This window comes from Rhinopithecus bieti, unplaced genomic scaffold (assembly GCF_001698545.2).
Source record: "Rhinopithecus bieti isolate Rb0 unplaced genomic scaffold, ASM169854v2 scaffold_3040, whole genome shotgun sequence".
NCBI lineage: Eukaryota > Metazoa > Chordata > Mammalia > Primates > Cercopithecidae > Rhinopithecus > Rhinopithecus bieti.
The window spans coordinates 8348473-8363506 of record NW_016804657.1 but is presented as its reverse complement, the minus strand read 5'-3'; the positions used below and the strand labels follow the sequence as shown (position 1 = coordinate 8363506).

The window sequence follows — 15034 nt, the reverse complement described above, 5'->3', positions numbered from 1 at the left end:
TTTTTTTTTTTTTTGGAGACGGAGTGTCACTCTGTCACCCAGGCTGGAGTGCAGTGGCTGGATCTCAGGTCACTGCAAGCTCCACCCCCCAGGTTTACGCCATTCTCCTGCCTCAGCCTCCCAAATAGCTAGTACTACAGGTGCCCGCCACCACACCCGGCTAGTTTTTTGTATTTTTTTAGTAGAGACGGGATTTCACCACGTTGGCCAGGATGGTCTCGATCTCCTGACCTCGTGATCCACCCGTCTTGGCCTCCCAAAGTGCTGGGATTACAAGCTTGAGCCACCATGCCTGGCCGATAATGGAAATTTTAACCAGAAAATATATGACACCCCACTGTAGCAAAGATGAAATGTAGTGTTTTACATTTTTTCTTATTAACATTTTTTTCTGAATAAAAAGTGGCACTCAACCCTCCTGTTAGCTGTTTTGTTATTTGTAGCATCACAATGTCTGTGTGGATTACATTGAGAAGCCCATTTTACAGTTAGGGTACAAAGAAGGCAAGTTACCGTAAATTTCCAGCTATCCTACTTCTCCCATTAAATCTCATCTTATTTAGGAATATTAAAGCTTTCATTACCCAATAGACACCTTTTTAGCTTTCTCTGAATGTGGGTTGTATATGTGAAAGGAAGCTTCACTCCACTGTAGTTCTGCTTCTACCACTAACCAGTTCTTTAACGTGGAACAGGCCTCAACTGTGAAATAGTTTGCACTGTTTCTCTGAAGTCCTTTCCAATTAACCTCACATGACCTGATGTTGATTACTGAACTGTTGAAAAAAGTCTCAGGCACACGTAGAGAGGCCAGATGGAATAGTGGATAGGAGTATGATTCTGGAGCGGTATTGCCTGGGTTCCGTTCCTGGCTCTGCCACTTGATGGCTGGGTGACTTTGGGAGGGCTAAAATACCTGCAGTAATAGTACTGCGCTTGTAGAATTGTTAGGAGAATTTAAGTAGAAGGCCTCTACAATTTCTGGGACACAGCAGATTCTGCTAGTTGTTGTAATATGACCATTGAAACTTTTAGTTTAAATTTTTGCTCTAATTTTAAGTGATTTCGCTGCTGTTTAGCTCTGATCCCAGAGATTCTAGCATCATATTAAAAAATGACACACAATAAATTTGTTAAATGCAAATTTACTTAACTTTATCCTACCTATAGGTGGCTCTAGCTCAGCTGACAGAAGCACTTAATATCTCCTGTAAAACAGATACTTTAAAAAATGAAATGTTCTCTGGTTTGTTTTTGACTCTCACCTAAAATTCAATCTGTAAATTATAGCTGCCTTTATTTTTCTCTGATTATGTTTATATACCTAGGCAAATAGTTAATAGTCTATGATAGTAATTGGTTATAGGCATGAACTTATACTAATTTTTTTTGTCATTTTATTTTTGGATCAGGTACAAGAGGAATTTGAAGGCTGTTTATTTTGTTCATCCCACATTTCGTTCAAAGGTACAGTATTTTTCTCTTTGGCTAAATCTAGAATTTATGTGTACTACATGCCCAGAGTATTAAGATAATAGCTCAGCAACTTAATTGTTGCTGTCACCATTGTGACTGCTAATTTCCTGGTTTCTAAGTGATCTTGAGTTGTGGTCCTGATGTTTTGGTTGTATGTGACTCCAGCGCCTTTGTGGGCAACCCTTATAAGCCATTAGCCCATCAGTCCCTGCCTCTTTTCTTGCTCTTTGTTCATCTGGGCCTTGCTTATGCTGTTGTTAACAGAATACACTTACCTCCCCTGCCCATGGCTACCTCCTGCTTGACCTTCAGGTCTCAGCTCTACTTTCTATAGAAATCCTTCCCTGACCAATCCTGCAGCTAGTAGCTGTTCTTGCATTGTAACCCCTTTAGATTCTGTAGTCTTATATCATTGTTATGTTTTTATTTTAGTTGCATGTTTAATTTTCTTCCTTATACATGAGCCAGCAAGATCCATGAGGGCTAGAATATAGCAGTCTTGCTCACAATTGTATTCCCACTACCTAAGCCTACATCTTGACTTCATCAAGACATCTAGTCTCTCGGTCTTTTTACTCTTTCTGAAAATATCATCTTGCCTTTATTTTCTTCTCTATCAAGCTAAAAACTGACATTTCATCACTTCATCCACTCTTGTCAATCACCCTAAATTAACCTAGGACCTCTTACCCTTTTATCACACCTGACCATCAAACCTAAACTTGAAATAATCCATTGTACTGCTTTCTTCACTCATAGAAGTCATCAGTAAGGAGCTCTTTATCTTTACCTTCCCACTCCAAACCTACTTGCTAACTGTTCTTATCATTGCCCCCTTTTTCTCTGTCAGAAAAATGTGTTCCATCTTAATGAACACATTTCATTAATGTCCTTCTTAATGAAGGACAGTCCCTCTCCCTGTGCTGTGGATCCCGCAGTAATGACATTAGCTTAAGTTTTCTGAGCACTTGCTATCTGCCCGTTCCTCCTGTGAATTATCTTGCCTAAGCTTTGCAGTATACCTGTGAAATAGTTAGCAGTAGTTGTCCCACTATACTGGTAAGAAAGTTGATGCTTAGAGAGATTAAGGAACCAAGATAACCAACAGTTAGTAGCAAAGGCTAGATTTGAATCTAGGCATTTTTTCCCAGACCGTAAACTACAGAATGTATTTCCATTTCCTTAGGAAACTCTCTTCAACGGTTAGCGTCTTTCTCCTTTCCCGCTTTGCTGGATCCAAATTATCTATCAACTTTTAAAAATGCTAAGATCTATTTTTCTCTCCTCTACTTTACGACCAAAATTGTTTAGTATAATCTTTGTTCTATGCCCACCATCTCCATTTCTCATGTACCTTTTAAATGACTCCAGTGTGGTTATCCTGCTGTGCCAGCTGAAGCTTTTCACACCAAAATCATTCATAATTTCTGGGTCACTAAATCTAATAGACACTTTTCTCTCTCAATGTTACCTGCATTCCCTGCAGCCTTAAGCACAGTTGATCACTTCTTCCTTGACACACTTTGTCTTGGCTTCTTTGAAATTTACCTTGCCTGGTTTCTCTGCTACTTGTAGCTGCTGCTTCTCAGTCTCATTTGTCAGCCTCTCTTTCTCTTCTCATCTCTTTTTAGAGACGGTCTCACTCTGTCACCCACACTGGAGTGCAGTGGTGTGATTATAGCTCTCTGTAACCTAGCACTCCTGGCGTCAAGGGATCCTCCCACATTGGCCTCCGGAGTAGCTAGGACTGCAGACATGCACCATCATGCCTGGCTAATTTTTTTTTATTTTGTAGTTTTGTAGAGTTGGGGTCTTGCTGTGTTGCCAAGGCTGGGCTCACACTTTTGGCCTCAAGTAATCCTCCCACCTTGGCCTCCCAAAGTGCTGGGATTACTGGCATGAGCCACTGCCCCTGGCTTCCTGCTTGCATCCTTTGAGTGTTAGTGTTTCCGTGTTTCTCCACCCTCATCTTTAATTCTATACCTTTTTTATTCCCATTTCTTCAGTGACCCTCCAAAATATATGCAATCTTCAAACATATATCTGGGGAGGCAATAAAGCCTAATGTTTAGAACTATGGTTTCAAGATTCAGATGACCTGGGTTCTAATCCCAGCTCTACCAGTTACCAATTTGTCATCTCAGGCAAGTAGTATAATTTCTCTATGCTTTAATTTTATCCCCTATAAAATGGGATTAATAATAGCGCCTATCTTTTAGGGTTATTGAAAGATCAAATGAGTTAATACATGTAAAATACTTAAAACATTACCTGACGTATAATAAGTGCTCAGTAATTGTAAGCTATCATCATCATTTTATCATCATCATCATCATCATCATCATTATCCTTCTTAGGCTTTGACCTTGGTATTGAACTACTGATTAGATATCTCTACTTAGGTGTCTTATAGGACCCTGAAGGTCAACATTTTAAACAGATCTCCTCATGTACTCCTCTTCCACCTATTCCCGAACTGCTGTTTGTGTTCTCTGTGTTAGTAAATGGGACTACTGCCTACCCAAGTGCCTAAGCCAGAAACCAGAGAGCCTTTCTGGAGCACTTTCTCTACCTCATCTCCTAGCACATTGCATCAGTTCTGTGTGTTTACAATTGCTCAAATTTGTGTCTGTATCTTTATTCCCACTGGCTCTACATTAGTTCATCCCACTGTCAGCTTTTACTTGAAATGACACAGCAGCCTCCTAATTAATTTTCATGTTGTCCTGCCTCCAATATTGCACTGCTCCAAGGGCCTTCAGGCATGCCTTGTGAACAATTTTCTGATAATGTTATTATAAGAAGCCTGCACTATTTACTATAATGGTCCTTTTCAAAACAGTTTACTATTTCCTACATACATTACCTTCTTCTGTAAGTAAAATGGGGATAGCAACAATATCATACCTGCCTCATAAGACTATTGTATAGTATGTTGATAAACATGGACTAATTTGTGATTGCCAATTTAGATAAACAGTAATTTTAAGTTCAAGCCATTACTAGTTTATGTCAGTATTGTTTGGTATCAAGAATTTTTTATCCTTTTTTGGGGAACCAACAAATTTTGCAGACTAGCTTCTAGAGAGGGATTGCATGTTGTCAGGTGAAATGAACAAAGATGACATCACATCTACAAGTGATTCACTTTGATGGACTTCGAGAAAGAAACTCATGCCAAGCATCAGCTGAAAATATATAAGTCCCAAATATTGGCACAGATTTTCTTTTCAGTCTCATTTGAAAATTCACAGTGTGAGATTTGGAGATATTAACCATTTTCAGAAGACTGGAACACCAATTATTCTACCAAATAATGCAACGGTTTTGACTACAACCCACAGTAAAAGCATGTAGTACAGCACTAATACACTGCACGCATGGGAACTTATATACATGTAATGGAAACAAAAGCTTCATGAAACAAAGCTCATTCTTCTTATAGTCTCTAGTCAGTGTTATCTTTGTTTCTTCTTTTAATGTTATTAATAATCAACTAAACTGATGATTGCACAACTCAAATTGCACTTTGAAAACACTAGTTATTTTAAGATTTTGAAATATAGTTTTATCTACTATAAATTTTCCAAATTGTGTTTATGTTTCTAACTATGGCAACTAGCTTAAATTATTTTTTCTCTTCTATTAATCAGGTGTCAACATGGTTTTTTACCACCTTTTCTGTCTCAGGACTGAAGGACAAAATCCACCATGTGGACAGCCTCCACCAGCTGTTTTCTGCCATATCACCAGAACAGATCGACTTTCCTCCTTTTGTCCTTGAATATGATGCCAGGGTAAGAAGTACCAGAAGTTCTCCCTCACCTGGTATGGTGTATTAACTGTTCTATAGAGCAGCACTTATGAGCACAACATCCTATCATTACCGGATATTAATGTAAATTAGCAAATCTTAGTAAACTTGGTAATATCACTTAACATCCTTTCCCTATGATAACATTAGGAAAAGGGTTTGTCCCAAGAGAGACATTTTCCCCATATAAACGTTTCAGTGGGAGATCTCTCTGCTGTGAATTCGGAACCAATTTTCGTTTGTATTGTAAGTTTTCTACCATATTTAAAACAGATACCTCTACCTAATTTTCTTAAGATTGAATGGCTTTCCATCCACACAGAGCCAGAAGAATTTATTGGTGATCACTTTTAGAATTAATTGTAAATCATGTAGCCTATCTCAGTAGTCTTTGCCCTGCCAAAAGTTTCATTTTCTAAAAGTTTGTATAATGTTTTAAGAGCATCATCTGATAGTGTTATTATTTATAGATGCGTTTATGAATCTGTTACATAAGCACTAGTCAAAGGACTATTCGTGAATTTCATCATTTATTCTATTGTGTTTATTCATGGTTTCACCTTAGTAATTTTGGGAAAAAAAAAAAGTAACACACTTGGCCAAAAGCTCATCAAGCTCATTGTTTAACTGTTGTTGATTGCATATCTTTATTCATGAACCAGGGGATATATTTGAAAGTTATATTCAGTTTGAAATAAATTATTCTTCCCTAATTATTGTGCAATGTGTATACAGCAAAATAAAATTCTGCAACACAATTTCTCTCTAACATTTCTCTAACTTTAGCTATAATTTTTTTCCCTTATGTGCAGAGTAAAGTGTATAATGTGATCTAATGACTAATAAAATTTCATGTTTGACTGTTGTACAGAGAGGATTTGTAATTGGAGCAGCTGGATCATAGATACAAAAGTTGTTGAATATAGGGAAGAGAAAAGAGTACATTAGTTTGTATTTACTGCAGATTGCTGGAGTAGAAAATGATCTTAGTGTTTTTCCTTTGAACTCTACATCACTCATCTTAATGGTTAAAAAAATGGATAGCAGAAAATGTGAAAGACACTAAGAAACATTTTTATACTTAAAATTTTGAATGACAGTTCATAGCTAGTATCTGGATTTATCATTTATTTTCTGGGATAGAAACATACAAGTTGGGTGTTGATTAGAAAACCTAAAGGACTGTATTTTAAGCCAAAGCATTTTCTATATACTTACGGGCCTATAAAGCAGACTTTCATTAAATATTAAATATAGCTCCACCTCACTCAAGCTTGGTTTTGTTTTTTGTTTTGTTTGGTTGTGTATTTTAGCTGTTATATTTTTATATAAATACAAGCATAACAATATAATTAATCAAAATTAAGTAGACTAACTTACAATCTAACACTTGGCTCATTAGATTGCTCTCTGTACCTATGCTAGAGCTTTCTAAAATTGAGATGTTAGATCAAAGAGAGGCATAAAAATGGGGAAAAAACAAAAGAGGGTTTCTTAGTCCATTTCTTTGTTGCTATAAGGGAGTACCTGAGGCTAAGTATTTGGTTCATGGTTCTGCAGGCTGTATGAGAAGAAGGGCACCAGCATCTGCTTCTGGTGAGGGACTCAGGCTGCTTCCACTCATAGCAGAAGTGTAAGGGGAGCCAGTGTGCGCAGAGATCACATGGTGGGAAGGGAAACAAGAGAGAGGGAAGGGAGGTGTCAGGCTCTTTTTAACAACCAGCTTTCACAGGAACTAATAGAGCAAGGACTTACTTATTACCACAAGGTCAGCACCAAGCCATTTATGAGAGATCCACCCCACACCATGACTCAAACACCTGGCATTAGACCCCACCTCCAAAACTGGGGATCAAATTTTAACATGAGGTTTAGAGGGTCAGATATCAAAAATGTAGCATTTTGCCCCTAGCCACCCAAACCTCATGTTCTTCACACATGCAAAATATAATCATTCCATCCCAGCAGTCCCCAATAGTCTTAACTTGTTCCAGCACCAACTCGGAAATCCGAAGTCTCATCTGAGACTCAAGGCAAGTTCCTCACAGCTGTAAATCTGTAAAATCAAAATCAAGTTATTTGCTTCCAAGATATAATGATTCTACAGGCATTGGGTAAACATTCCCATTCCAAAAGGGAGGAATAAGAGGAACAGACCAAAAGAAGCGGGTAACTGGCCGCTTGTAAGTCCAAAACCTATCAGGGCAGACATTAAATCTTAAATCTCCAAAATAATCTCCTTTGGCTTCATGTTCTGCATACCAGGCACACTGGTACAAAGGGTGGGCTCCCAAGGCTTTGGGCACCCCTACCCCCATGGCTTTGCCAGTTGGCACCCACATGTCTTCTCTCACAGGTTAAAGCTGAATGCCAGAGGTTTTTTCAGGATGATTCTGGGGTCTGGATGGGAGCAACAGAACTCCACAGCTCCACTAGGCAGTGCCCCAGTGAGGACTACCTGGAGGTGCTCCACCACTGAAGCAGACTTCTGCCTGGGAACCCAGGCTTTCTGATATATCCTCTGAAATCTAGTTACAAGCTGCCAAGCCTCCACCACTGTTGCATGCTGCATGCAGACTTAACACCACATGGAAGCCACCAAAGCTTACAGCTTGCACCCTCCAGAGCTGTTGCCCAAGCAGTACGTGGGACCCTTTGAGCCATTGCTGGAACCAGAAGGGGCTGGGATGCAGAGAGCAGCATCCTGAAGTGTTAAAGCCTTGTCCCTCCCAAACCATTCTGTCTTCCTAGTCCTCTGGGCCTGTGATGTGAGGAGCTACCTCAAAGATTTATCCTTGCTAATCTCTCTAGGAAGTGCTTGCTCCACAGCATCCTTACATTCCTCTCTTGAAAATATTCTTTCCTTAAAATTTTATGTTCTGCATCTTTTTTTTTTTTTGAAATGGAGTCTCGCTCTGTTGCCCAGGCTGGAGTCCAGTGGCCGGATCTCAGCCCACTGCAAGCTCCGCCTCCCGGGTTTATGCCATTCTCCTGCCTCAGCCTCCCGAGTAGCTGGGACTACAGGCGCCCACCACCTCGCCTGGCTAGTTTTTTTGTATTTTTTAGTAGAGACGGGGTTTCACCATGTTAGCCAGGATGGTCTCGATCTCCTGACCTCGTGATCCACCCGTCTCGGCCTCCCAAAGTGCTAGGATTACAGGCTTGAGCCACCGCACCTGGGCTTCTATATCCTTTTTAATTATAAATTCCAACTTTATGTCATTTCTTTGCTCTCATATCTGATTATAAGCTGTTAAAAGCAGCCACACCACTTCTTGAATGCTTTACTGCTTAGAAATTTCTTCCACCAGATACCATAGGGTACCAGTATTGTTTGTCCTCCATAAAAGTCTAGGGGATGGACACAGTGCGGCCAAGTTCTTTGCTAGGGTGTAACAAGGATGACCTTTGCTCTAATTCTTAAGTTCCCCATTTCCATCTGAGACCTTATCAGCATGGCCTTTACTGACTATATTTCTATCAGCATTTTGGTCACAACAACTTAACCACTCTCTAAGAAGTTTCAAACTTTCCCTCAGTCTTTCTGTTGTCTTCTGATCCTTGCAAACTCTTCCAGCCTCTGCCCATTACCCGGTTCCAAAGCTGCTTCCATATTTTCGGGTCTCTTTATAGCAACACCCCACCCCTCAGTACCAATTTTCTGTTTTCATCCATTTTTATGTTGCCATAAAGGAATACCTGAGGCTGGGTAATTTATAAAGAAAAGAGTTTTATTTGGCTCACATTTCTGCAGGCTGTACAAGAAGCATGACACCAGCATCTACTTCAGGTGAGGGACTCAGGCTGCTCCCACTCATGGTCAACGGGTAAGGGGAGCCGGTGGGTGTAGAGATCACATGGCAAAAGAGAAAGCAGGAGAGAGAAGAAAGCGGCATGCCAGTCCCTTTTTAACAACAAGCTTTCATAGGAACTAATAGAGTGAGAACTTACTACCACAAGGACAGCACCAAGACATTTATGAGGGATCTGCCCCATGACCCAAACACCTCCCACTAGGCCCTACCTCCCGCATGGAGATCACATTTCAGCATGAGGTTTGGAAGGTCAGATATTCAAACTATAGCAGAAGATATCAGGAGATGATGTGGAAGGGGCAGGCAGAGAGCACATCACTGAATACAGTAACTTTACATATTAGTGCTGCAGGTCTTTGGCTTTGTAGTCCGTGAAGAGTGTTCTGCAAGGGAGAATTGCCATTGCATTGCTGTTTAGACAATGACTATAGAAACAGTATAGAGAATGACTAGAGGGGGAAGGGTAAGTCCATGGGGGAAAAGATGAGGTCTATTAGTAAAGCCTGGAGGAGAAACGAGACTATATTGTTAGGGCAGTGATAGTGATAATGGCAGAGATTTGAAGATTTTAGAGAGATTTAGAAATAGACATTTTAGGAAATAAAATTCACAGCTATTGGTGACTGAGTAGCCACTAAGGATGAAGCAGAAAGTAAGTTTCTGCTTTGGGAGACTTGGTGGATAGTGTTGCTACCACCAGAGAAGCAATTTGGAGGAAAAGGATTGAAAGATTAGGGGGGCGGGACAGGTACTGTGTTCAGTTTGTGACATAATAGGTTTGAGGTGCCCCGTCAGACATTGAAATGGAGATACCAGTAGGTCGCTGCATGTTACTTTGTAAGGAAACATTTTCCTTTGTTAGGAAAAATTAAAAGTATGATCAGAGAAAAGAAATGAGTATGGAGTTGGTTAATTTCATTATCATGTTCAAATTGTGCCTTGCATATAGAAGGTTCTTTATTTGGTTAAGGAGTGAAGTGATTAGTATCTGTTTAAAAAAAAAAAAAAATAGAAACCCGTTTCAGTGGACTTCTATTTTTCTGGGATTTCTGTGACTTGGAATAGCAACATAAATTTTATAGGATTAAAAGGGACCTTTGAAGGCAATCAGAAGCTATTGTTTAATCTAGGTAACAGTGATACTGAGATCATTTCAGAAAGAGAATTAGTTGGCATTCTTAAAAAAAAACACACAGCAGAGAATATACAGTTTTTCCTGGCAACAATTCTTTAAATTTCTATGATTGCTTCCAGAAATAGAAAAAATATTTGATTGCTCAGCAGTCTCTTGCCCAGTGTGAAATTAATAATGGAAATTCTATTTCATGGCATTAAGTATTGAACTTGCTCTTCTTAGTTTGTCATAATTTAATGTAGATGTGAGAAACTTAGAAAAAAAGTGGTAATAGAATGGAATAGAGAACTCTTAAAGACAGTGAACTTTTCAGATGAAACTCAGAATAGATTCATCTCTTCAGGGCATGTTTCTGTAAGTGTAGCTTCCATGCAAATTGAAGATAAAGGATTTGGTTAATGAAACATTTTTATAGGGATTTCTTTTTTATATAAAATTATTTTTTTTTAGTTTTTTAAGTTCTGAGGTACATGTGTAGGATGTGCAGGTTTGTTACATAGGTAAGCATGTGCCATGGTGGTTTGCTGTGCCTATCAACCTTACCACTCAGGCATGTCACCTGGGTATTAAGCCCAGCATGCATTAGCTTGTTTCCCTAATGCTCTCTCCCTCCCCCTCCCCCAAAAGGCCCCAGTAAGTGTTCCGCTCCCTGTGTCCATGTGTTCTCATTGTTCAGCTCCTACTTACAAGTGAGAACATGTGGTGTTTGGGTTTCTGTTCCTACGTTAGTTTGCTGAGAATAATGGCTTCCAGCTTCATCTATGTCTCTGCAAAGGACATGATCTCATTCCTTTTTATGGCTTCATAGTATTCCATGGCGTATATGTACCACATTTTCTTTATCTAGTCTATCATTGATGAGCATTTGGGTTGATTCCATGTCTTTGCTATTGGGAATAGTACTGTAGTAAACATACACGTGCATGTATCTTTATAATAGGATGATTTATATTCCTTTGAGTATATACCCAGTAATGGGATTGCTGGGTGAAATGATATTTCTGGTTCTAAATCTTTGAGGAATCACCACACTGTCCTCCACAATGGTTGAACTAATTTACATTCCCACCAACAGTGTAAAAGTGTTCCTATTTCTCCACAGCCTCACCAGCATTTGTTGTTTCTTGACTTTTTAGTAATCGCCATTCTGACTGGCATTATAAGATGGTATCTCATTGTGGTTTTGATTTGCATTTCTCTGATGATCAGTGATGTTGAGCTGTTTTTTTTTTAAATGTTCGTTGGCCACATATATGTCTTTTTTTGAGAAGTTTCTGTTCATATCTTTTGCCCACTTTTTTTTTCTTCTAAATTTGCATAAGTTCCTTGTAGATTCTGGATATTAGCCCTTTGTCAGATAGATAGATTGCAGAAATTTTCTCCCATTCTGTAGGTAGTCTGTTCACTCTGATGATAATTTTATTTGCTGTGCAGAAGCTCTTTAGTTTAGTTAGATCCGATTTTCAATTTTAAAAAAGGTTTTATTAAAGTTTTCAAGTTTTAGAAATGTAGCCTATCCTAGGATTTATTTGTACCTATTTTTTTTTTATTTTGTTTAATACATGGTTAGGTTTATAATCGGAAGGTAAGTTTTCCTAGATGTCTTGTTATCCTGGTTATGGCCCAAGATCAAGTCTTGCTCCAAAGCATTTGTGCTGAAGAATGGCAGAGTACCTGATTTATTTAGTCTCAAACAATTTCACTGCCTACTATGTTCAAGACCTGGTAGGTTTAATGCTCTACAATAGCTATAATGTAAATGTACCATGAAGAAATGCTATTTTCTTCTGCTTACTCTTCATTTCAAACTATTGTCTTATACTAGCACTAAGCATTATCTGTTTGTGATTTGCTGAAAAACAAATTATTTGTCAAAGAAATACTTTCCTTAAAAATGAGAAACCAGTCTTAAGTCTCATAAATCTAGTTGAAGATCCTTCTATCATAAACCTGTCTTGATTTTTATTGAGATTAGCCAAAATAAGGGCCAAAAAATCCCCCCTTACACTAATTTGTTGCCTTTACATTGACATTAAAGGTTTGGCATTTAATTCTCCATCTTGATCTTGAACTAAATTTCCTGAGAACTGTAATGGTTACAACCTTGCCACTCAGGCATGTCATGAAGACTCACTTCTGCCAAAATAGTTATAGCTATTAAATTCCTCTGTGATAGCTTCTTTGTTTTCATAACTCTAAATTAAGATTTGGCACGCAGTAAGACAACACAGTCTAACAAAAAAGAGTCTGGATGTTAGATTCGAATAGATTTGAATTTAAATTCAGGCTGTGCTGGTTACCAACTAGGTAACTTTAGGTAAATTATGCAATTTATGTGATCCTCACTTTCCTCTTCTGTAAAGTGAGGATGTTACCTCCTTCATGGCATTACGTGAAGATATAAAGGGATGACTAAAAGCACCTATAAATTGTCTGGCATATAAAATATTCAATAAGTGGTATTATTCTTAAAAAACGTTATGATCCTATTGCCTTTGCTTACCTTATACTCTGAGTGATACTAGTTGAACTACCTAATGGGTGAGGGCCTGCTTAGTGCCAGACATGTGCTAGACATTTTATATCACTGCCTCAATGACTGTACATCCCTTTTTTTCACATTTCCAGTTAAATTGGTTCTGTTACTTAAATGCTCTTGTGCTTTTTCTTTCCACAGGAAAACGGGCCTTACTATACATCATATCCCCCATCACCAGATTTGTGACCTGCCATCTTTCAGTGCTTCTTGGTTCCCAGGATGCCACTTCCTCCACGAATAGCTACCTGTTGAAGTGATACTCATTTTTGCTGTACAGATCCAGAGAGCCTTTTGTCCCCACCTCTCTGGTATTTTTTTATTGACTGTATATTTTCTGGCACATAAGCAATCTAAAAATGGTAGGCCATTATGAACTGCACACATTTTAAATTTGTATATTTATATCAAATGGAAATGTTCATTTTTAGATTGTTAATAGAAATTGGGGAGCAACTTTTGAGTATCTTTAGTTTCCTGAAGGACACCGAATTCTCCATTAGATAAACCACCAAGACTGTTCACGTCATCTCTCTAACATTGCACGCTTCCTTTGTGTACTTAAGTGATTCTCGAAATACACAGAACCAATGTATGCTAACCAGATGCAGTTTGCTTCAGATCCATGGTGTTAATACCATGTACATTTTATAAAGATAATTCGGCTATGTTGAAAGAGAATTATCTGGGACCAAGAATGTAGAAATGTATCTGACAAAAAACATCAAAATCATTAGCAAAATATAGGACTTAGAATGTTAATGCACAAGTTAAGACTAAAGTTTAAGGACTAAGTTTCCTTGGATTATATGATTTGTTAAGATTGCCACAGTTCTGATCTCAATAGTGTGGGGAAACAAGAAGACTGTATCTTCAGCCTTTTTCCTATAAGCATGGATGATTTGGTCTTATTCACAAGGACTGCACATATTTGTACTCCTAAGAACATCTTCCAAGACTCCAGCGGTGAGCATTTAGAGAGTGTGTTGTCTTCCAGAGTCAAGATTGATTTTGTTTAGCTATCAGGTCTACTACCTCTAAGGACATTTCATAGCAGCATCTTTTGAGTTGCCTGCATCAGTGTGGAGGAAGTGTGTCACAGTGAACAAATCCAGGGAGCTGATAATTGGCAAAAGACCACTTTTACCACTCAGGCTCTATTTGTGCCTTAGCTTGCTTATGAGTAAGAATTATAATTATGCTGCCTACCTCACAGAGGTATCATGAAGATAGCATTTAGAAAGGGCTTTGTTGTGGTGGGGTATCCTCAGTTAGTTTTTAAATGGGAATAAATATGTATGAGGGAATGCTACACAGCACTTCTCTTGTCCTTGATACCATTTGAGTGATTTTTCTTTTTGTGGGGCAAGACCTGTTAGTCTAAAATTCCAACCCTGATGACCTCCTTCCTCTTTTGTCCAGAATCTCTTCTGGCCTGCTCATCCCAGATGCTATACTTCAATGAGAGGCATCTGTTGACCATTTAAACATTTCTTCTTGAATTAAGGTCAAACCATTATTATTACCATCTGGGTAGCTTTTTACTTTTTTTTGATTCCTGTAGCCACCTCCTGATGGCCCCATCTTCCTCAACCTATCACATAAATTGGCAGTTCAGAGAAAAAAAAAAAAAAAAAACAACCTTTCTGTTCTATCATGTGCTCCAGATCAGTGCTTCCAGGGGTCCCATTCTTTTCTGCCCAAACTAATTCTTCATTGGAGATCAAAGAAACATATTCTCTTCATTTATGATAGAGAAATCCCCCTATAGTCGCATTAAATTCATCCTGTATTTTCCCATATAAACAAGAAGGGACTTTACATTTTTTAGATAAAGGTTCTTATCTTTTACATGTATTGAACACATTTTCTTTGTGTCAGACCTCAAAATTACTCGATCCTTATATATACATCTGTGTTAAGGTCCTCTCTTATGTCCCCTAGGTCATCGCATCCAGGCAGCCAGTCAGATGTCAAATGTTAAGCTTTCTCTCAAATAGTACTTTTTTTTAACCCCTTTGGCCCTGTACCTTAAAAGTCTGAAACTTTAACTTCATCTTCTACAGTCAATTGCGAGATCATATTTGAGGTATCTTCTTCACAAGGAGCAGCTATGAAAGTCTGCCAACTTTTCCTTATTAAAGGGGAACTTGGCTACCTCAAGAATCTGGCCCAAACCATTTTCTGTATAGATAATAGAGGCCATAAGCTACTTTGCCAATTTGAAAGGAAGCAAATTTATATAAACAATTTCTTAC

General features: G+C 38.6%; 1 protein-coding gene across 2 annotated transcripts in view; it reads left to right on the top strand.

Moving 5' to 3' along the window:
• Nucleotides 1–14642, top strand: part of GDAP2 (ganglioside induced differentiation associated protein 2) — a 63793-nt gene extending 49151 nt beyond the window's left edge. For both annotated transcript variants that reach the window (XM_017869830.1, XM_017869832.1), the window contains exons 12-14: nucleotides 1413–1467; nucleotides 5130–5273; nucleotides 12918–14642. In XM_017869830.1, coding sequence (XP_017725319.1) covers nucleotides 1413–1467; nucleotides 5130–5273; nucleotides 12918–12965 — 247 coding nt within the window. In that variant the 3' untranslated portion in view covers nucleotides 12966–14642. The remainder of the gene's footprint in view (nucleotides 1–1412; nucleotides 1468–5129; nucleotides 5274–12917) is intronic.
• Nucleotides 14643–15034: the final 392 nt, after the last annotated feature.